Source organism: Strongyloides ratti (assembly GCF_001040885.1).
Source record: "Strongyloides ratti genome assembly S_ratti_ED321, chromosome : 2".
Lineage (NCBI taxonomy): Eukaryota > Metazoa > Nematoda > Chromadorea > Rhabditida > Strongyloididae > Strongyloides > Strongyloides ratti.
In genome coordinates, this window is record NC_037308.1 from 464,723 (window position 1) to 487,767 (window position 23,045).

At 22.8% G+C, this 23,045-nt stretch overlaps 8 protein-coding genes across 8 annotated transcripts; 2 read left to right on the top strand and 6 right to left on the bottom strand.

Moving 5' to 3' along the window:
* Positions 1 to 137: 137 nt before the first annotated feature.
* Positions 138 to 825, bottom strand: SRAE_2000013100 (Hypothetical protein; the record flags this gene model as incomplete). The annotated part of the gene is made up of 2 exons (XM_024650923.1): positions 138 to 611; positions 652 to 825. The coding sequence occupies 2 exons, from the start codon at positions 823 to 825 to the stop codon at positions 138 to 140; spliced, it is 648 nt and encodes a 215-aa protein (XP_024504651.1).
* A 227-nt stretch (positions 826 to 1,052) lies between these two features.
* Positions 1,053 to 1,570, top strand: SRAE_2000013200 (Methylmalonyl-CoA epimerase, mitochondrial; the record flags this gene model as incomplete). Its single annotated transcript, XM_024650924.1, has 2 exons — positions 1,053 to 1,109; positions 1,154 to 1,570. 2 exons carry the CDS (start codon positions 1,053 to 1,055, stop codon positions 1,568 to 1,570), a joined length of 474 nt encoding a protein of 157 aa, XP_024504652.1.
* A 583-nt stretch (positions 1,571 to 2,153) lies between these two features.
* SRAE_2000013300 (Methyl-CpG binding protein 2/3, C-terminal domain-containing protein) lies at positions 2,154 to 2,777 on the bottom strand (the record flags this gene model as incomplete). Its single annotated transcript, XM_024650925.1, has 1 exon — positions 2,154 to 2,777. The coding sequence occupies one exon, from the start codon at positions 2,775 to 2,777 to the stop codon at positions 2,154 to 2,156; it is 624 nt and encodes a 207-aa protein (XP_024504653.1).
* A 225-nt stretch (positions 2,778 to 3,002) lies between these two features.
* SRAE_2000013400 (Acidic leucine-rich nuclear phosphoprotein 32 family member A) lies at positions 3,003 to 3,668 on the bottom strand (the record flags this gene model as incomplete). The annotated part of the gene is made up of 1 exon (XM_024650926.1): positions 3,003 to 3,668. The coding sequence occupies one exon, from the start codon at positions 3,666 to 3,668 to the stop codon at positions 3,003 to 3,005; it is 666 nt and encodes a 221-aa protein (XP_024504654.1).
* A 3,341-nt stretch (positions 3,669 to 7,009) lies between these two features.
* On the top strand, positions 7,010 to 8,771 carry SRAE_2000013500 (Phosphatidylinositol-4-phosphate 5-kinase, core domain and Phosphatidylinositol-4-phosphate 5-kinase, core, subgroup domain and Phosphatidylinositol-4-phosphate 5-kinase, C-terminal domain and Phosphatidylinositol-4-phosphate 5-kinase, N-terminal domain-containing protein; the record flags this gene model as incomplete). Its single annotated transcript, XM_024650927.1, has 4 exons — positions 7,010 to 7,669; positions 7,741 to 7,918; positions 7,967 to 8,198; positions 8,240 to 8,771. 4 exons carry the CDS (start codon positions 7,010 to 7,012, stop codon positions 8,769 to 8,771), a joined length of 1,602 nt encoding a protein of 533 aa, XP_024504655.1.
* A 5,223-nt stretch (positions 8,772 to 13,994) lies between these two features.
* SRAE_2000013600 (Protein glass) lies at positions 13,995 to 15,078 on the bottom strand (the record flags this gene model as incomplete). Its single annotated transcript, XM_024650928.1, has 4 exons — positions 13,995 to 14,086; positions 14,131 to 14,325; positions 14,381 to 14,420; positions 14,458 to 15,078. The coding sequence occupies 4 exons, from the start codon at positions 15,076 to 15,078 to the stop codon at positions 13,995 to 13,997; spliced, it is 948 nt and encodes a 315-aa protein (XP_024504656.1).
* A 430-nt stretch (positions 15,079 to 15,508) lies between these two features.
* On the bottom strand, positions 15,509 to 17,923 carry SRAE_2000013700 (ATP-dependent Clp protease ATP-binding subunit clpX-like, mitochondrial; the record flags this gene model as incomplete). Its single annotated transcript, XM_024650929.1, has 3 exons — positions 15,509 to 15,940; positions 16,272 to 17,653; positions 17,713 to 17,923. 3 exons carry the CDS (start codon positions 17,921 to 17,923, stop codon positions 15,509 to 15,511), a joined length of 2,025 nt encoding a protein of 674 aa, XP_024504657.1.
* A 2,137-nt stretch (positions 17,924 to 20,060) lies between these two features.
* SRAE_2000013800 (FI18122p1) lies at positions 20,061 to 21,611 on the bottom strand (the record flags this gene model as incomplete). The annotated part of the gene is made up of 3 exons (XM_024650931.1): positions 20,061 to 21,269; positions 21,313 to 21,414; positions 21,468 to 21,611. The coding sequence occupies 3 exons, from the start codon at positions 21,609 to 21,611 to the stop codon at positions 20,061 to 20,063; spliced, it is 1,455 nt and encodes a 484-aa protein (XP_024504658.1).
* Positions 21,612 to 23,045: the final 1,434 nt, after the last annotated feature.

Consider the following 23,045-nt stretch of genomic DNA (forward strand, 5'->3'; position numbering starts at 1 on the left):
ATAATTTTAATAAATTAAATTTTTGTATTCTTGGGGAATCATATATAAATGAAGATCAAATTTTTTGAGAAAAAAAAATTTTTATTAACTCAAAATTAGCATGTATATAGAAAAATTCTTTCAATAAAAATTAATTATTAAAAAAAAAAGTATTCCTGCCAACGATAATAAATAGGCTTTTCCACCATACAACTTTTTTTTATCACTCCAATACATGAATTTTCAAATAAAAATTCAGTAACTTTAGAAATGTTATTTTCTTTTAAACACTCCAATTCATCCCCCTCTTCGATGTCATTAGAAAATGATTTTAATTCATTATCAGCAACAATATATACAAAAATTTTTGAATTTTTTTTTAACTTATTACAGTACAAGGTATCGTATTGACTTACAATTTCTTTATAAAGATTTCTTTGTTGTTTATCATTTAATGGTCCACAATTTTCATCACAACATTTTCCTTCTTTTCCTATGTGTAATGAACAAAATGTTATTGGTATTTTTATAATTTCATCAGGTTTATAAATGTTAGGACCAATTATCAAATAAAATTCTTTAACAATATCAATATTTTTTGATCTAAAAATTGATACCAGCATATTTTGAAACTTAAAAATAAATTTATAAAAAATTAAAAATAAAAATTACTTTTATGTATAATTCTAAAAATTTTGGATATTCTTTGTCATTGTAGTTAGATAAAATATTTGCCACAGGTTCACTAACAAATCCTTTACCAAAAATATAACATTGTACAAATATATCAATTATTTGAGATATCCCATGAATACAAAAACATTCCCCGCCAAATTTAATATTCATTCTAAGAGAAGTAATTAATAAATATATTAACCATTACATATAGTGTTTTAAAACTAAAGGCCGCGTCTTTTTTAATTAAATTATTGTTTCTAAGATCAAAAATGTTGTTGTTAGAAAAATATTCCAAGTTGTAGATTGTCTATCTACGTGCAAAATTAAAAATATAATTTAATATATATAAACATTTTCTAACTTTCTCTTTTATTAATTTTATTTTCTTAGTAAAAATGTTATTCCTGAAAAGTCTGTTAAATTCCAAGTCTTTGGTTATCAATACTGTTAAGGTATTTTTTTTAAAATCATTATCATTTTTTATAAATAATTTTAGAATTGTTCTAAACTGTATAAGTTAGGAAAACTTAATCATGTTGCTATAGCCGTTCCTGATTTAGAAAAAGCGGCTAAACTTTATCGGGATCTTGGAGCTAAAGTTTCAAAATCTGTACCTCAGGAAGAGCATGGTGTCTATACAGTATTTGTTGAACTGGGAAATTCAAAAATTGAACTTCTTCATCCATATGGTGATAATTCTCCTATTGCTGGATTTTTAAGCAAGAATAAGACAGGAGGAATGCATCATGTTTGTATTGAAGTATCTGATATTAATGCTGCTGTTGAAAAGGTACGCTCAATGGGAATTAGAACTTTAGGTGATAAACCTAAAATTGGAGCACATGGAAAGCCTGTAATGTTTTTACATCCAAAAGATTGTAATGGAGTTTTAACAGAATTAGAACAAGAATAAAGGCAATTTTTGCGAATATTTGTTCATTGTCTCGAGCTACATTTCTAATTACAATAAAAATAGAGATTTAATAAATAATATTCAATTGTTTTTAATGTAACTTTTATTAATTTTTTAGAGACTATCTTTAATCTTCAACAACATATATGAGGAAGATTAAAGCTAACCTAAAGTTTTTTTTTATTGATTTTCAACATTTATACTTTCCTTAGAGAAAAAATTGTGCCAATTATGAAAAAAAAATTAATTTTTTATAATTTTATTTTTACATAAATTTAACTCCAAGAAGGCAAAGAATTTTTTTTCTAAAATATACATTATTTTATATAAATTTTATACATAATTTAAATTTATTTCTAAAAAAAAACTTATTTTTTTGAATTAAAAACAATTTTAAATATCTATAATAACTTTTTTTATTGTCCCTGGAGAACATGACCATTTTTTAAAAAATATAATTTCATTAAATTAATTATATTTGTTACTGAGATAACTGTAAAAACAATTTTATCTATATACTATTAAAAATAAAAAAAAGATATTTATTAAAAAAAAATAAATAATACATTAGTGAGGATCATAGTTAAATGCCAATACGTTTAAACGCTTCTTTTAGTATTTTTCTTTTCTCTAATACCTTTTCTTCTTGATCATAAATATCCTGTTGTGTTATTTCAATTTTTTCAATTAATGGTTGGTCAAGCGTCAGAAGATATTCAGGATGTTTTATTAATTTATCATGAGGTAGTACCTGCCCTTCAACAGGTTTTTGTAATGTTGAATGTATAGCAGCACATAATGATGCTGTAGTTGCTTCTTCATTCAAAATTTCAGGAACTGCTGATACAATTTTTGAAGGTAATTCCATTTTTTCTGTAAAACATCTTACATTACCTGTAGCAACAGACATAAAATTATCAATAGGCACAGATGCTCTAAGATTTTCAAATACTTTAGGATAAAAAAGTTGATATGGTTTTGTATTCTTTGCTGCATTTGTACTCATACCCTTTTTAAGTTGTTCTGTTGTTGCTTTTTTAGTGTCGCGAGAAGTCGTTACAACAAGTGTTACAGGTTGTTGAAAAATTGACACTGTTTTTCGCATACTTGGAACATTTGATCCATCAAATCCCCTACGTACTGCACCACCCTTACCACGATTAGTTTTACGAATACCACCTGCTTCTGTTTTTTTATGCCTTCCCATTTTTTTCTTTTATTTTTTTTTATCTACACTAAAAATAGTATAATTAGAACATATTATTGTAATTTATAAAGTATAAATAACCGATTTTAACGATTTAATTACATTTAAATTAGTTGGCAAAAATATTTGTAAAAATAACAAAATTATTTAAAGCACTTAACAATAACAAAAACAAAACAAATTGTAGGAATAATAATATAAAAAAAACATAAACAATAAAAAAAATTAATCACTACGTCTTTTTTTTACATTTTCTTCACTATTGTTGTCACATTTTCTTTTAGCTCCACAAGATTTGTCACTATCACAACATTCATCTTTTACATTGCTGTCATTTCCTCCAGCAAGTTCCAAAAAATCGTCCAATGACATTTCATCACACTCATCTTCTCCACCAGCAAGTTCCAATACAACTGGATCTGGATTTCCATCCTTATCAAGATGATCAACAAATGTCAAACGAGGTAAAAGCTCAAATATTTTGTTAGCATAATCTGGAAGATTGGTAAGTTCAGAACCAGAAACAATTAATTTGCTTAAGTTTTCAAGATCTTTTAACGATGATAATTCATTAAAATCAGAAATTGGATTATCAGAAATATTAATAATAGCTAACTCTTGGCATTTGTTTAAATATTTTAAACCAGTTGAGATATTATTAGAAGATAAATCAATAATTTTCAAATTAGGCAAAGCAGGAAATTTTTCTAAACTAGTGATTTGACAATTAATAAGAGAGATAATCTCAACATTCTCAAAATCATCTGTAAGCCCATCTAATGTTGATCCATCACTATTATCTAAACCCAATTCAGTAACTAATTTCTTAGGAATATCCCGTATTTGTTGATCAATTTTTTCAGCAATAGTCGGAATTTTTTTGGTCGACATTTTCACTTAACCTACAAATGGACGGCATTAATTTTGTTTCAACAATAAAAATGGGCATTAAAAATAGATAATTAATACGTTAGATAATTTTCGATGTATAATTTAGTATATAAATAATAGAAAAATAATTTATATAATATAAAAAAATTCCATTATTAGAAAAAATTTTTTATCGTATTCTTTGAATAATAAGTTATATTTGAAAATCAATACATAACATCGTTGTGAAAGACGACAGCACTATACATTACTCCATTTTACTAGACTTTTATTAATTGGAGTGTTAATGAAATATGTGGTCTTAATTATATCAATTTAATGATAAATATATTGAAAATATATAAGGATGTTATAGGTTCATGTACAAGGTAATTTTTTTTTTGTAGTGATTGAATATATTATATAAAAGTAACTTAAAATGACATTAGCAAATTTAAATAATAATAATATATATATATATATTTAACAATGTAATTATATTAATATCTTTAATTAATATATTATAATAGATTTCCTCATAAATAGTAGTGAAATAAAAGTAATATAAATACTTTTTTAAAATATTTAAAAACTTTTAAATATATGTATATACATAGAGTAAAAATACATAAATTTAAGATAGATGGGCCTTTTGATTTGAATATAGGTGTTTTGTTTTGGCAGAAACAGTATATGTACAAAGTTTATGCGCGAATATGAATGCTAAATTTATGGGCATATATATATAGAGAGTGAATGGACATTATTCTAGTTTTTGTTATACATCTATGTACTATCTTCCTTATTTTTTCCTAGACTTTTCAACTATAAACTCTTTCTTGCCATTTTAATCATTTCGATAAAAATTTTTACACACAAAAGAAAGTAAAAATTTTATGTCATTTATTTCCTCATCATATATAACTCTTTTTATTTAAATATTTCCTATTGTTAAATATAGAATCAATAGATTTTAAATATTGTTTTTTTTTTCTTTCTAAAATAATTTATATATAAAAATACACCAATATATTATTTTTTTAATATTATTTTTATAATAAAAAATTATATATTTTTCTTAGCACAGTTTTTAAATAATTATTATAGAGACATATTAATAATTTAACAAAATATAAAAATTGAGACCAACTTTCTTTGTGTTTTAATAATACTAGTAATATTTTTGAAAAAAGACATGTAATTTTTAATAAAAAAAATTTCATTATTAGGAAGATTTTAAAATAAAAAATATAATATTAATTATTTCTCATAAAATATCTTTAAATATCCCATAATATAGTTTGTTTTTTTTTTATTAAAAATTTTAAAACTTTTAATGTATAATAATATAAATTTATGTCTTATAACACATATTTTAATACTATACAAAGCACTGTTACTATATTATTTTAACATTAAAATAACTATTGACCTTGTTATCCTAGACCATGATTCATCAAAGAAGCTAAACTTTGTAAGTATGAAGATTAACTATTATACATTATTCTTAGTCAAAAATATATTGATAATTTAAATGTAAATATTGCAATAAACTATATTATATATAAAATTTATAAAATATATATATTTTTTTTATATATGATATATTTAACATTAATATAGTATGTAATTTTTTTAAATATTTATAAAAATATATTTCTTCTCTAAAAAAATAATCCTTTTTATTAATTTTATATTAAATTTTTTTTAACTTCTTTTAGCAAGAAGTTATAAACAAAAAATATTTGTTTTTAGTTCTATGAGTTAAAATTGTGTAATTATAAGTCAAAATAAAATAGTATAAATATTGTTGAGAAACAATTTTTTTTACTAACATTTTATTTTAACTTTATTTTAAACTAAACAACTTCATTTGCTTAATTGTATCAAATAGCATTACTTATTTGATATATTACATAAAATACATTACAATTTAATAATATCAAAATTACTAACAATCAAACATAAATAATATGTTTATTTATAATATAAACTTTGATTTTTTTAGTACTGTTTGAATTAAATAAAAAATCTAATAACACAATTTTTTTTTGTTAATACTTATTCATTTTTTATTTGTCCTCAAATTTTGACTTTAAAATAGTAAAATTTAAATTTTTTTGGAGTATTTTGAAAATCAAAGTGGGATATAACAAAGATTTTGTCTTTTTCTATAAATATATTTTTTTCATACAAAGAATATTATCAAAAAATTTTTAGTACTTTAATTATTATTACATTATCTATTAATAGATTTTTTTTAATTGATAAAAAGTTATCATACAACCATAATACTAGATCTTTTAATGTAGTTAGTATAAAAAAAAAAGGTCAAAAATATATAAATAGAAATTTGACGAGTTGTTTAAACTTTGCTCTGCTTAGTTATATACCAATATAATATGATAATATTTATTACTTTCATTATTGTTACTCTCATTTTTTCCTTTTAAAATGTCTACATAGATAATTATTTAAGAAGAAAAAAATAAACTATATATTTTTAAATATTAAGTAATGGTCAAAAATAATTTAGGTAGATTTATTTTATAAATCATTTAGTTTAATATTTTTATATAGAGTTAAATAAATATTATATTATGTCGATTTAAAACTTTTTAAATTATTAATATTTATACGTCACATACCTCTATATGGATGTTCTATGAATTATATATATATATAAATTAACCAATTTTAAATAAAAAGACACATCAATAGTTTCATTATTGAGTAAAAGTAGTACTAGAAATATTTATTTATTTTGATAATAATATTAAAAGCCTAATAATTCAAGCGCCATATTTAATCAGTTAAATGTAATGTCTTGTTATTAAAACAAAATTTTTATATAATGATTTGTCAAAAAAATTTACATTCGTTTTAAAAATAAACTAAAATCGTAGCAAGACTATATCTTAAAGTTGAACCACAATGTATGTGTTATCCAGTTATGTTTCTGAATATTTGTTAATTGACTATTCTTCTTATCACTTTTGTTAAAATTTCCCTTTTTTTTTAAGAAAATAAAATAAAAATAAACAATTAATGTAAAAATGTATCTTAAAATAAACAAATTTTAATTAGTATTTTAAGGATACTTATATTTTTTAATATAATTCTGTAATTTTAACTATTTCATGAAAGTTTCGTTTTATGTAAAGTGACACAATATTCTATTTTATATAATAGATATGTCGATGTTGAAATTTGTTTATTGATCCGTTTATAATTTTTAATGTTTCAAAGTAAATATTTTTTTTTCCTTTTATATCATTTTTTTTATAGCAATTTTTTTATTTTAGATTTCTTCTACTTACCATTATAATATATATATATATTAACACCACCAATGTAAAAAGATGTCTGGTTCATTAAGAGAGGCAAAGGTAAAATCTTCAACAACAACATTTCCAGTATATGAAACAGCTCCAACAGATGATTTACCTCCTATACCTAACAATTTAAATGCCTCAAGTACGCCTTTTAATGAAAGTAAAGAAAAACAAAAATTAGGGCATAGAAGAATAGATAGACAAGGTGAAGTGTCTTATAAAAAAGTGCCAACAAATGCATTGATGGGTGCTGTCCAATTAGGGATAACAAACTCAATTGGATCATTGGCTAATAAACCAGAACGTGATATACTAATGAGTGATTTTCAAGAAATTTTATCAGTTGCTTTTCCAAGTGAAGGTTCAATACAAACTCCTTCACATCAGTACAATGATTTTCGTTTTAAAACATATGCACCAATTGCTTTTCGTTATTTTAGAGAAATGTTTAATATTAAACCTGCTGATTTTTTACGATCATTATGTACTCAACCACTACGAGAACTTTCAAATCCTGGAGCATCGGGATCTGTTTTTTATGTTTCTTCAGATGACAAATTTATTATAAAAACAGTTCAGTATAAAGAAGCTGAGTTTTTACGTGAATTATTACCTGGTTATTATATGAATATATGTCAAAATCCAAAAACATTCCTACCTAAATTTTTTGGCCTTTTTTGTTATCAGGTATAATTTTATTATTATTATTTTTTTTATTAATATAATACAGTAATTTATTAAAATTTATTTTTTTACAGAGTTTAGGAAAAAATATTCGACTACTAGTTATGAATAATCTTTTACCACAAACTATAACATTACATGATAAATTTGATTTAAAAGGATCTACTTATAAACGATATGCTTCCAAGGCTGAAAAATCAAAAAAAAGTCCAACATTAAAAGATTTAGATTTTAATGAAATTTATCCAGATGGTATTTTATTAGATCAAGCTGTTTATGATAGTGTAATAAAAATTTTAGAAAGAGATTGTTTAGTTTTACGTTCATTTCAAATAATGGATTATTCATTGTTATTGGCTGTACATAATTTAGATAGAGCTACATTAGAAGAATTTGAAGCAGAAGCTAATGAAGGACATGAAATTGAAGGAAATTATAATCCTCAAGATACTATTAGTAGTCATACAAGTTTAATAAGGTTAGAAAAATGGAAGAGGATTCAATCTCAATTTAATTCAAGTTTGTCTTCAGCGTATGTTTTTTTTATTTATTTTTTTTAATTTTTTTATATAGAGAACAGGGTATTCCTGCAATGAATAGTAAAGGAGAACATTTGTTGCTTTTTATGGGAATAATCGATATTCTCCAAAGATATAAATTAATAAAAAAATTAGAACATACATGGAAAAGTATTTTACATGATGGTGATTCTATATCTGTTCATAGACCTGATTTTTATAAGAATCGTTTTCAAAAGTATATCTTTCATACATGTTTTAAGAGAAGTGAAACTGGTCCTCCAACAATGAAATCTTCCCATAAATTTAGATCTCTTGTTCAAAGTTATTTAGCAATGCGACAATCGCCAATTACACGTTCAAATAAGTCAATTCCAACGTCAAATTTTGCTATTGATGAAAAAGAAGAAGATGAAATAGATTCAAGAAAGTTATCAATAGATCATGCTCCTTCTTTGTACCCAACAAGGTCATCTCTTTCAAATCGAGCGAGGAAAGTGGAGCGTTTATTTGCTTCATCATCAGCAGAACCAACAGATGTGGCATCGCGTTTTAACAATACATCACCCAAATCCAGCTTGTCATAAAAATTGACAGCAATTCTATATATATATAGACAATAAATCAGTTGTGAAAATTTTTTTTGATTTTCTAATTTTAATAAAATTTTCTAAGATAAAAAGTGTATTGATAACAAAAAGAGCAATGAATTTTTAAAAAAGAATTACGTTTTTATTACAGATGTTGAATCAAAAGGTGTAACATTAACATATGGTACAAAGTTGTTGCTTGATATGATTTTGAAAAGAAGTTTAATTTTAAGTAAAAAAGATTGAATAAAATGTTTTTAGTGTTAATTTCTTCTAAAAAATAATTTTGAGACAAAATAAAAGATTTCTAAGTCATACTTGAAATTTCTAAAAGTTTTAATAAATATTTAAAGGTTCATAAATTAAAAAAGAATTATTGTTGAAAACAAAAAAATATACCCTAAACAATTTCCTTTATTATAATTTTTTGGTTCTTAAAATATTTCAACATAAAATTTTTTTTTAAATTATAATATATTTTATATATTTATGAGATTACAACTTTTCATATAGCAGTTTATTTTTATGTCATAATGGAAAGAAATATAAACTTTAGCCATTTTTTGAATGAAACAAGTATCGTTGGAAAAAAAGACTTTTCATTCTTAAGATAGAAATTATTAGGCATTTATTTTCATCATAAAATTTTTTGGATTACTTTTAAAGTCACTGATGTACTGAATTAATAAAAAATAAAGTAAATAAAGTATTTTAAAAGTATTGGAAAAATTTTTTTATTATATTCATATTTAAAAAAATATTTTTTTACATAAATAACCAAAATTATCATATAAAAAAAAAATAATAAAATTTTAAAATTATTTACTTTTTTTATTTATTTATTAAATATGTTAGTTTAAAATTTATATAAAATCATTATTGTTTTTTTAAAAAAAATTATACATATATTTAATATTCGAATTTTCAAAAAAAATTTCTAATTCATAAGTGACTCTAAAATTAAGGGATTATTAACTATAAATAAGATTTATTCCATTTCAAAAGACTATCAAATGAATATAGTAGCATATTTAAATTCAAAAAATTGTTGATATTTTATCACAAAAATTAAGGTTTAGTCGGTAATCTTGAATATTTTTAGCCAATTTCTGAATCCCTAAAAAAATAATGCTATAGCTACGAAAATTATTAATCAAGACCTACTTTTGAATAGAAATCGATTGAAACTAGTCCCATCTTCATAGGATAAGTATTTGCTGAGATATTGAAAAGTCGGGAACAATGAATATTTTAGAAAAATTTCCGCCCTTGGTCATATCTCGCTTCATAATGAAGATAAATGCAATCAGATTTCTGCAATCGTCTTCTTATGAGTTTTCAAATGGGGTCTACCTTCAAAAATTTTTTATATCTTAAAGCACTTTTGAGATATAAAAAAATGGTGACAATGGATTACGCGCGAAAAAGTACCATGTTTCATATCTCAAGAACCATTGAAAATAAAAAAATGTTTTCAACGTACGGTACATCTTAAATTATGAAAGAAGCACAGCGCATCAAGTTTCATGGACCAGTGACTTCATAAACTTGAGTTATCACTAAATTCTTAAAACTTTTTTTTAAACATATTTCTTATCATATCTTCATTTTTATAAGTCCTATGAAGATATAAATAGGCTAAATGAATTTGTCGTAAAAAATTGGTCTAGAAACAACTGTTTATTTGTAAAATATCTCATTGTATCATAGAAGTCGAAATTTACATAAAAATATTCTCCAATTTCGCCCTCAACTTTGACAGCTTATAACTCATGAAATTTTAATTTTCGGATATTGTTGATTATATTCAAAATTCATCCCATTTCAAGGGCTATCGAATGACTATAGTGGCATATTCAAATTCCAAAAAAAGTTGTCCATTTTTAGTCGCATTTTTAGAGATAAAGTCGGAAATTTAGAATATTTTCAGCCAATTTATGAATCTCTAAAAATAATAATGCTATAGCTATGAAAATTAATATTCTAGACTAACTTTTGAAATGAAATCGAATGAAACTGGTCCCATCTTCATAGGATAAGTATTTTCTAAGATACTGAAAAGTCAGGTACAATGAATATTTTAGAAAAATTTCCGCCTTTGGTCATATCTCGCTTCATAATGAAGATAAATGAAATCAGATTTCTGCAATCGTTTTCGAATGAGTTTTCAAATGGGGTCTACCTTCAAAATTTTTTTATATCTTAAAGCACTTTTGAGATATAAAAAAATGGTGACAATAGATTACGCGCGAAAAAATACCAAGCTTCATATCTCAAGAAACATTGGAAATAAAAAAAAGTTTTCAACGTAGGGTATACCTAAAATCACGAATGAAGCACAGCGCATCCAACTTCATAGACCTGTGACCTCATTAACTTGAGTTATCACTAAATTCTTAAAACTTTTTTTCAAACATATTTCTTATCATAACTTCATTTTTAGAAGTCCTATAAAGTTGTAAATAGGCTTAATGAATTTATCGTAGAAAAATGATCTAGAATAAAGTATTTATTTTTAAAATTTACAATTTTATCATGAAAGTCGAGATTTAAAAAAAATATTTCACAATTTCGCCCTTCATCTTTAAATCCTTATAACTCCTGAACTATTAATTTTATAATATTGTTGATTATATTCAAAATTCATCCCATTTCAAGGGCTATCGAATGAATGTAATGGTGTATTCAAATTCCAAAAAAAGATGTTTTTCTTTGTTCACATTTTTAAAGGTAATGTCGGAAATCTAGAAAATTTTCAGCCAATTTTTATATCTCTGAAAATAATAATGTTATAGCTATGAAAATTATTAATCTAGACCTACTTTTAGATAGAAATCAAATGAAAGTAGTCCCATCTTCATAGGATAAGTATTTCCTGAGATACTGAAAAGTCGGGTATACTGAATATTTTAGAAAAATTTCCGCCCATGGTCATATCTCGCTTCAAAATGAAGATAAATGCAATTAGATTTCTGCAATCGTCTTCTTATGAGTTTTCAAATGGGGTCTACCTTCAAAAATTTTTTATATCTTAAAGCACTTTTGAGATATAAAAAAATGGTGACAATAGATTACGCGCGAAAAAATACCAAGCTTCATATCTCAAGAAACATTGGAAATAAAAAAAAGTTTTCAACGTAGGGTATACTTAAAATCACGAATGAAGCACAGCGCATCCAACTTCATGGACCTATGACCTCATTAACTTGAGTTATCACTAAATTCTTAAAACTTTTTTTCAAACATATTTCTTATCATAACTTCATTTTTAGAAGTCCTATAAAGTTGTAAATAGGCTTAATGAATTTATCGTAGAAAAATGATCTAGAATAAAGTATTTATTTTTAAAATTTACAATTTTATCATGAAAGTCGAGATTTAAAAAAAATATTCCACAATTTCGCCCTTCATCTTTAAATCCTTATAACTCCTGAACTATTAATTTTATAATATTGTTGATTATATTCAAAATTCATCCTATTTCAAGGGCTATCGAATGACTATAGTGGCGTATTCAAATTCCAAAAAAAGTTGTTCATTTTTGATCGCATTTTTAGAAGTAAAATCATAAATCTAGAAAATTTTCAGCCAATTTTTATATCTCTAAAAATAATAATATTGCAGCTATGAAAATTATTAATCTAGATCAACTTTTGAATAGAAATCGAATGAAACTAGTCCCATCTTCATAGGATAAGTATTTGCTGAGATATTGAAAAGTCGGGAACAATGAATATTTTAGAAAAATTTCCGCCCTTGGTCATATCTCGCTTCAAAATGAAGATAAATGCAATCAGATTTCTGCAATCGTCTTTAAATGAGTTTTCAAATGGGGTCTACCTTCAAAATTTTTTTATATCTTAAAGCACTTTTGAGATATAAAAAAATGGTGACAATAGATTACGCGCGAAAAAGTACCAAGCTTTATATCTCAAGAAACATTGGAAATAAAAAAAAGTTTTCAACGTAGGGTATACCTTAAATTATAAAAGAAGCCCAGCGCATCAAATTTCATGGACCTATGACCTCATTAACTTGAGTTATCACTAAATTCTTAAAACTTTTTTTGAAAAATATTTCTTATCATATCTTCATTTTAAGAAGTCCTATAAAGTTGTAAATAGGCTTAATGGATTTCTCGTAAAAAAGTGATCTAGAATAAAGTATTTATTTTTAAAATTTACAATATTATCATGGAAGACGAGATTTAAAAAAAATATTCTACAATTTCGCTCTTCATCTTTGAATCCTTATAACTCCTGAAGTTTCAATTTTCATATATTGTTGATTATATTCAAAATTCATCCTATTTCAAGGGCTATCGAATGAATATAATGGTGTATTCTAATTCCAAAAAAGTTTCTAGTACGTCAGTGACTCTAAAATTAAGTCAATTTTTATCTAATTTTAAACATAAATATTATGAAATCAATTTTTGAGGAAACTAAAAAAATATTCTATGATATTAATGCCGACTTCAGTTTAAACAAAATATTGTTACCTAATATTCATTTAAGTGACCAAAAAAATATATGTTCAAATTTTTAAACATATCATTTCTTAAAATTATATTTTATTAATGTAAAGTTATGTATAAACATATAATATGAAAAATAAAGTCTTAAAAAAAATGGAATTGAAAATAAAAAGTATAAATAACTAATTGGTTTAAAATACTTAAAAATTAAAATTAACACAATAAATATAATTTCTTCTATAAAGAATTTTATTATTATAAATTGGTTTTTAAAATAAATTTTCAAAATAAAATTTTTACAGGAAAACATCAATAACTTTTTTGAAAATAATAATGTTAAAATTCTAATTTATGATTCATGTTAAGATATAATCTATATAATCACTTACAAGTATATAATTTAAAAATTATTATTTTAAAGTTTTAAATTTAAAAAAAAAAGTTTATTTTTGTAATATAAAAATTGTTTATTGTGATAATGTATATTGAATATCAATAAGTTATTATTTTAATATAACTTGTTTTTTATTTTATTAGCATTTTTAAACAAACTAGATAAATTTTAAAAATTTTAAGAACCACGTAATAACATCAATGTAAAAAATATAATTTTTTTTAATCTACTTTACTAAGTCATATTTTTTTATACAATATTTAAAATTTTTGATAAAACTTTAATTTTTAAAAAAATATTTTTAAATAATGATAAATTTTGTTAATAATTGTTACATCAGTAAATAATTTTATTGTTGTTTATGTGTCTTCATATGCCGATGAAGATTACCAGATTGTGAAAAACGCATAGAACATAAAGTACAAGCATATGGTTTTTGACCTATAATTAATAGAAAAAAAAGTTAGTTAATTTTTTTTTAATACCTGTATGAGTTCTCATATGTTTCGTAAGAGTTGAACTGTCAGTAAAAGCCTTTTCACAATGAAGATGCCTGCATCTGTATGGTCTATCGTGAGTATGAGTCCTTAAATGTGTTGTTAAACTTGATGATTGTGAAAATGATCTAGAACAAATTTTACAAGTAAATGGTTTTTCTCCTGTATGTACTCTTCGATGTGCTGAATTGTAAAAACAACTTATTTTAAAATTATTATGTGAAATTAATATAACTACCTGTTAAATTAGCTGCTTGACTAAATGATTTTCCACAAACCTAAAAAAATAATATAATTAAAAAATTTCATACATACTTCACAAGTAAATGGTTTTTCACCAGAAAAATGTTGTTTCATATGAGCCTTTAATGTACTTTTCCTACAATATTGTTTACCACATGTAGGGCATATTAATAATTTGTTAATTTCATCCTCAACTTTTTTTTCCTCATTTTCTATATTTGGGAAGACATGAAGAGGAGTATTAAACTTTGGATTATACATATTTGTATATGTTGTTCTTCTTAATCCAAAATTTGTATTTGGAGTATAAGAAAATGTATTATTTAAATGAAATTGATTCATTGATAAGGTATTTTGGGTATTCCATACTTGTGTACTTGCTTGCATTTGAATAGGAGCATTTCTATGATTTGGAAGTACTATATGTGAATTATTAGATAAGGATGCTGCATCAGGCATTATTAAATTTTCAAAGCCTGCTGTTGGAGCATTACATGATGGAACATGATGCAATTCAGGGGTATAAGAATTCGGAAGCCAGTGATTATGTTCAGTTGATTGAGGATAACCATGATTAGAAGATAGAAAATTAGATTGTTCAATAAAAGAAAATGAATTAAAATGATTTACAGTTCCTTGTGGAACTGATGGTCCTTGTGAAAAAGGAAAAGATTCTAAAGTATTACTGTACATCTATACCATTTAAGAATAATAAAATGAATATATCTCAGGATATTATAAAATAGGTAGCTACAATCGAAGCCATCTTTAATTATATGTTTAATTTAAGAGATTCTAATCCTTTATTTCAAAAAAAGGGTTTCATCTTTTATTTTAATATACATTTAAATGGCTTCATAATTGATTAAAAATATCTAAATGAATGTAATAATAATATTTATTTTTAAAATATAATATTTTATAAATTTCTTCAAATATATGTAATTTTTAATGAAAAAAAAAATACAATTTAAATAAAAATAAATTTTTTAGGCAGGTGTTTTGTTTTACAGTATATTTATAACTTGTTTCCATCCTTCAATTATATATATTAGATTATCCATTTAATATATAAAAATAATAATTAAAAGATAAGAAGGATAAAAATTACTATAATCCTTGATCAATTTATTGAGGATACATATTCAATAAGTGTATCATGTGGAATGAAATTTCCTTTAATATTCATATCTTTCAATATACTTTCAATTTCTTCAAATGGCATTTTTTCTCCAAAATTATGAAGCATCATAATTAACTCTGTTACTGAGATAGATGATTCATTAAAAGTATCAAGAACGGACAATCCTTTTGATATTTCTTCAATTGGCATACATTTTTGTTGATTTTCATATAAAATTTCAAGAAATGTTGGAAAATCAATATTAAATTTATAATTTTTTATATAATTTTTTGATTCTATTAATGTTGGTGAGAATCCAAGAGAACGCATCAAAAAACGTAGTTGTGAATCACTTTTAATAATTTCATTTTTGGTGTATAAATTATAACATTCTTTATATCTTTCAATATCTTTTTGATTAAAATGATGAGACTAAAAATAAATGTAAAAAAATAATAAATATAATGATTAAAAACATACCATTACCAAAATAAGTAATCAATGTTATTCAAGTAACTGTATCGAAATACCACAACACTATATTTCTTATAAATAGTCTTTTTATTTTAATATTATTAAAGTCGTGAGATAAGAATAAATTAAAAAAGACTAGTTTAGGTCATTGGTATTGTCTTGTCATAGAATAATATATATAGTTAAGTAGTTTATGACATTGTTGATAAAACAATATATGTACAAATATTTATTATATCAACTAAATATTATAATTTTTACAAATTATTATATATTTTTAAATAGCAACTGTTTTAGGTTCTTTAATGTTATTACTATTAGTTACCGGCATTGGAGATACATTCTTTTTTTTAAATTGATAAGTACCTTTTCCTTTAACACAATCTTTATTTACATGAACCTCAACAATATCTGATTCAGGAACAAGAAAATCTGCCTCTCTTAAAACCCTTTCAATTATTGATCGTAAAGCACGAGCTCCTGTTTTTCTATTTAAAGCCATTTCAGCTATTTCTTCCAATGCGTCATCTGAGAATGTCAAAGTTGATCCATACATAGCAAACATTAATTGTTTTTGTTGAATTAATGAATTTTTTGGTTCTTTTAAGATACGAACTAAGGTATTTTTATCAAATGAATGAAATGGAACAATAATAGGGAAACGTCCAACAAGTTCAGGAATTATACCATATTTAATAAGATCATCTTGATCTGTTTTTAAAATTAATTTATCACGCTTTTCGTTTTGTTCTTTCATAGAGAGATCTTTATCTAAAATATTTTCATTTTGTTGCTTTGGACCACCAAAACCAATAAATCGCTCATCAAAACGCTTTGCAACCACTTTTTCAATTCCAACAAATGCACCAGACCCTATAAATAAAATATCCTTTGTATCAATTTGAACAGTATCTTGTTGACCACCAGCAGTTTTTTTACCATTCTTAACATTAGCAATTGTTCCTTCACAAAGTTTTAATAAGGCATGTTGAACTCCTTCACCACCAACATCTCTAAATGTATGATTGGCACTGTCTGATGTTGAAGCAATTTTATCTATTTCATCTAAAAATACTATTCCTTGTTGTGCTTTTTCAACATTACCATTTGCATTAATAAGAAGTTTTGTTAAAACACTCTCAACATCTTCTCCTACATATCCAGCTTGTGTTAACGATGTACAATCACATAATGCCATAGGTACATTTAATATTTTTGCTAATGTTTTACTTATATGAGTTTTTCCAACACCTGAAGGTCCTAATAATATAATATTACTTTTATCTAATTGAATATTATTATCATCAACATTTTTTGTTGTTCCTTCAATAATTGGTCGATTATATATACTATTGTTATTATCAAAATAACCATCCTTACTACTATAAATATTAATTATAGAAGAAGAATTTGATACATTTCCTTCTATTTGTGCTGTCTTATTTTGTGCTTGATTATGTTCAACACGAAGATAATGTTGATAAACACCAGTAGATAAAACTTTTTTAGCTATATCTTGACCAATAACATATTTATCCAAAAATTGTGTTATTTCACGTGGATTTGGTAGTTTTTTAGTTTGTTCTTGATGTTCAATTAATTCATTAAGTTGTTTAACAGTCGATGCAAATACAGAATTACAACTTTTACAATGGTAAAATTTATTACTACCTTAAAATTATTAATAAAAAAACAAAATTAAACATTAAAAAATAGAAAAAAAAACTTACTATTTATTGTTGAAACTGGAAAAAGTTCACCACCACATTCAGAACAATATTGATCACCTTTAAATTTTTTTCCACCTCCATCAGTGGTTGAACAATAATGCCTACGAATATAAGAATTTTGTTTTTTACTAGTACTATTATCAATATAGGCAGAATAACTCCTTCCCAATGAAAAAATTCTAGATAATGAAACTGTTAAACGGATACTCATAACTAAAACAAAATTATATAAGTTTAAAAATTATACATCAATAATTAACGCAACATATAAATATCATAAGATTGTATCAAATAAAATTTAGTGGTATTATGTTTGTATATATTTATATAAAAATTTTAAAATATAATCAAGAAAAAAAAATTAATGATAGAAAAAATCTACAAAATAATTATATTTGTTGATCTTGTTTTAAGATTTATTTCAAAAAAGATTTTAAAAAATTTTGATTGATTAATCATATTTTTTAAAAATAAAATTATTATATGAAATTATTAATAAAATTAAAACAAATGCTTGGTATGATAAGGTAAAATTAGCTCATAATTTACATATTATTAGTTATTACTTAAATGATTATTAAAAATATAACTATAAATATTACAATAAATCTTTTAAAAAAAATAATACCAAAATATAAAATTGTATCATTTAATAAAAATTTTTATTTATATAATAAAAAATAGAATGTTAAAATCACCAAAACATTATTGTTACAGACAAAACAAAAGATATAGAAATATTTATTAAAAAATAAGTAATTTTAAATAATATCAAATGAAATATTATGATGTTATTTATTTTGACATAATTTTACATGGTAAAAACAAATACATTCCTTGTAGGAAATTTTGAATGTTAGTATAATGATTCTATAAAATAAACTTTTTTTAAAAAATATAAAAAAAAATCTTATTACTTCAGGTATATTTTAATATAACTTAATTAATTGATAAAAAATATAACTTAAACGTTGTCAAAAATATTATTCCAAATACAATTTTTACTGGTACTAACTTTTCATTGGAAAATGGCAAAGCATATATATTTGTTAAAAAAAAGAAAAACTTTTATATATGTATAATTTGAGTTTTAAATTTTTACCACAAACACATTAAAAAAATTATTTAATTTTTGAACTTCTGTCTAATAGAATAAAAAAAAAAGTTTGACTATAAAATTTTTTTAATTTTTATTTCAAGGATAGAATACACGTAATCTACAGATTGTCTTATCTCATGGATGTATAATTCAAAAATCACAATGATCAAGTAGTGTTAATTATTATAAGAAAAAATTTTGTGAGATATAAGATAGACAGTAAATACAGCTACCTAAATTTTTCCTAAAGCTATATTTATAAAAATATTCATCATTCAGTAATTAATTTTTTATAAATTTTTAGTTAGATGTTATATTGTATAAATTAACCTATTTTTTTTTAAAATTTAAAACACATATAAAATTATTTTTTTTATTAATAATTATTATATTCAAGAAGATTTATAAATATTTATTATTCTAAAAACATTAATATTTTTTACACTTTAAATAAATAGTCAATTTATGTTATAAAAGTAAAAGATAATTAAAAAGTTCAAGGACTTTGTTAAATAACAAAATTAATTATCATTAAAACATAGTTACTAATAAAATGCAAAAAATAATGCTGTTAGTATAAAAATAAATAACAAAAATTAGGAAAAAATATATATAAATTAATAAATAACTTTGTAATATATTACTAAAAACTATAATTTGTATCATTTTCTGGTTGAAATAATATTTCTAATCTAATAGTTATCAATGGTAACATTTTTAAACCTAGTAAATAAAACAATATAATATTAGTTGAATAAACTATTTACGGTTCTTGGCTTGTTTACATATGTTTCCAATATGTCTCATTGTCAATGATAACCAAAAGTCATGTGATAAAAAAATACTTAGTACGATAATATAGATTTTAAATAATATAAAATATAATTGCAAGATTGATTTGAAAATGTGTGAGGAAACAATGCGACTCTTGAAGCGATGTTTGTTCAATTTTATTGGTAATTTAATATTTATGTTTGCAAAAAAAAACTTTCACTTTTTAATATACATTTGTTTTTTTATTATTATAATAACTTTTCTTTAAAAAACTTTAATTGTTTGAATTTTTAAATACGACATTTGTTAATATAAATTAATAATATTTATAATATAGATAATTATTAAAAGGTAAACTATATTATTTGTAGAAAATATAGTTTTATAAAAAATTCAAATATATTACAAAATGTTTTTAATAAATAATTCAATGAAATCTTATAATATCGTAAGTAATCAAAAAAATAAATTAAAATCATGGTATAATGCTAGCAGTTTCAGAAACCATTTTTTCCCAAACATTCAATGTCCTTTCTTGAGTTAAAACCAATGATTCTAAATACTCAATAATTGCTTCTTTAATATCAACCATTCTTTGGTTGACAAATCTGTTATATTCCATACGAATGTACTTTGAAATATCTTTAAAATCTCTTTCAAAATCATCAACTTTATTTTCTGCTTCCTTTAATTCATCTCTCATTGCTGCTGCTTTATCAGCTTTTCCTTGTAATTCTAATTTTGTTTTTAATTCTCTCTTTCTAACTAAAGATGCCTGAGCTGCCTGAAGATTTTGCCAAGTTTTAACTCTTTCATAAAATGTTTCTTTTGTAACACTAATCAAACTTAAATGTTCTTGAATTAATTCTAATAAAATTGCACTGTCTTTTACAACTTGTTGAGTTTCTATTTGACTTAGACATTCTTTAGTTTCAGCTAATTTGGATAAAGCTCGAGAAAGTGAGGTATTCTCTTCACATGAACTAAGAAGGGCTAGTTGCCTTGATAAAGATTCTTGACTATGGGCCATACTTTTTCTACTATTTACTAAATGCTCTAAAATGGCTTGAAGACGGAAGAAAACATCTTCATTTTCATCTAAATGTGTTTGAGCTGTTTCAAACCAACGATCATTTTCATCCATAGGTAATGTCAATTTACTAAATGTTTCAGTAATTGTTTTGAAAACTTTTTTAACACTATTACCACTAATAGCTGATGTGAAATTTGCTTTTATTAAATCACCAGACATAGTTAGAAAATCTCTAACATCACAATCAATTACTAATCTAGGGTGTTTAACAACCCTTTGCAAAAATCTCTGTAAACCACGCATTCTTTTTTCTGCAATATCAATTTGAACATGTTCATCACTAGCACCCCCACTAGGATTTACCTTAGTTTTTGCCATTGCAGCTATTGATTTTTCTGGTGCTTGGGGTATAATAATACCATATACTTGATATTTAATATGAAGCTTTTCTCTTAATCCTAAAAAATCACTAAAACGACGGTATACTTCGTACTCTTTATGATTATAACATTTGATTCCATCAACTTTTGTTATGATACGATAAACAAGATATGCACCAATACCATCTCCACGTTTTTCATAATCAGTAATGGAGATTTTAATATTTCCTACCATTTCAGGGGTCATTACTGGTGATTCTCTTGGTGAACTCTAAAAATTACTTATAAACTAATGATATTAATTATTAACATACAACTTTTATAGGTGTTTCTATAACAATATCACTTGGTTTGACAGTTGGTGAAGTATCAATTGATAAGGCAATCTCCTCCTTCTTAAAATCGATGATTGATGTCTAGAAATAATTAATTGTTTTTAAAGAAAATCATAGCAAATTTGTTTTCTTACATTTTTAGCATCTTCTTTTTCATCATGTTTAATATTTTTAACACCATCAAGTGTTAAAGGATCCTCAAGTACAGTTAAAGTAGATGGTTCAACTTTTGGTGTTTCAATATCATCATCATTTAAATTCAATGGTTCTCTAGTCATGTCTTTCTTAAAAATATAAAAATACTAATAATAATAATATATATAAATATTATATGATTAAAAAATATAAAAATGATAGTAACAAAATAAAATTAAGTTTAATATTTATCAAAATAAGTAGTGGAATTTCGTTGTCATTCAATAATCTGCACACGTCATATTTTTTTAGACCTATATATACAAATAATCCAAAGCCTATATTTAACAAATAATTTTCTATTAAAAAGTTAAATTAGGATGATAATTTAATGATAAAATAAAAAGTTAAATACATAAAATATTAGTAAAAGATTATTGGTTAAAAGTCTTTTTATAAAAAGATTTCATTATGAAAATTTTATTAAAATTAACTCACAATTATTAAAGTACTACTGATAACTGATGCGCAATTTGTTGTGTTAATAATGTAATTAATTAGTTTAGAATATAAACAAAGTAAAAATTTAATTTTTCAATTGTGTCAGATAAAATTCTATACATTTTAAATGAAAGTTGTTATTTTAAATAAACAAAACATTTTTATTTATCATTTAATATCAAATAACAAAAAAGTATACTAAAATTAATTATTTAAAACTACGAATTTAGAATTTAATTTACACAATAATGTAAATAAATGATAAATTTAATAAAAAAAATATGATAGGATATATTGGTAAAAGTAAGCAAAATTAGGCTTTTTAAAAATATTGAGTCTGAGTATTATATGACATTTATATTACCCTAATTAAGTCGTCATTTATACGTATAATCTAAATAGAAAATTTACATATGAATTTAATAAAAAAAAAGTGTAAATATACAAAGATTATTTAAAAAGCACATAAAAATACCAATGAAATAGTAGAAAATAAAAAATTTAATTTAACAGAAAGACTTTTTGAAAAAAAATTTTTATCCAGAAATATTTTTTAAAAAAAAAATTGAATAACTGAAAAAAAGAATAAATTTATTATATAAAATTGTCAAATTATTTTTTAGTTTTTATATGAAATTAATTAATATGTAATGAATACTTAAAAAATCCAGTTATTAAAAATCAAAAACTTTGCATATATTTAAATATTGTTACTAAAAGATTTTATAAATTAAAAATATTATCATTAAAAAAATTTAATTACAAATGATAATTTTTATAGTTATATTGGTAATGTAATAGTTAATTTTGAAATAAAAAACATAACATGATAAATGTATTTTATTCAATAATAATTTTAATAGTAAAACAAAAAAGTTTTTAAAATTTTTCTTATTTTTACGAATAAAAAATTGTTATTAGATTAATATAGGTTGAAAAAAATATTCATATTTCTTAACACTTTGTTAAAACTTAAATTTTTTTTTTTGGTAATACAACATTTAAGAAATATAGACGTTTCATTTAAAATTTTTTGTAGAATTTGAAATATTATTTTTCTTAAATTTTATATATAA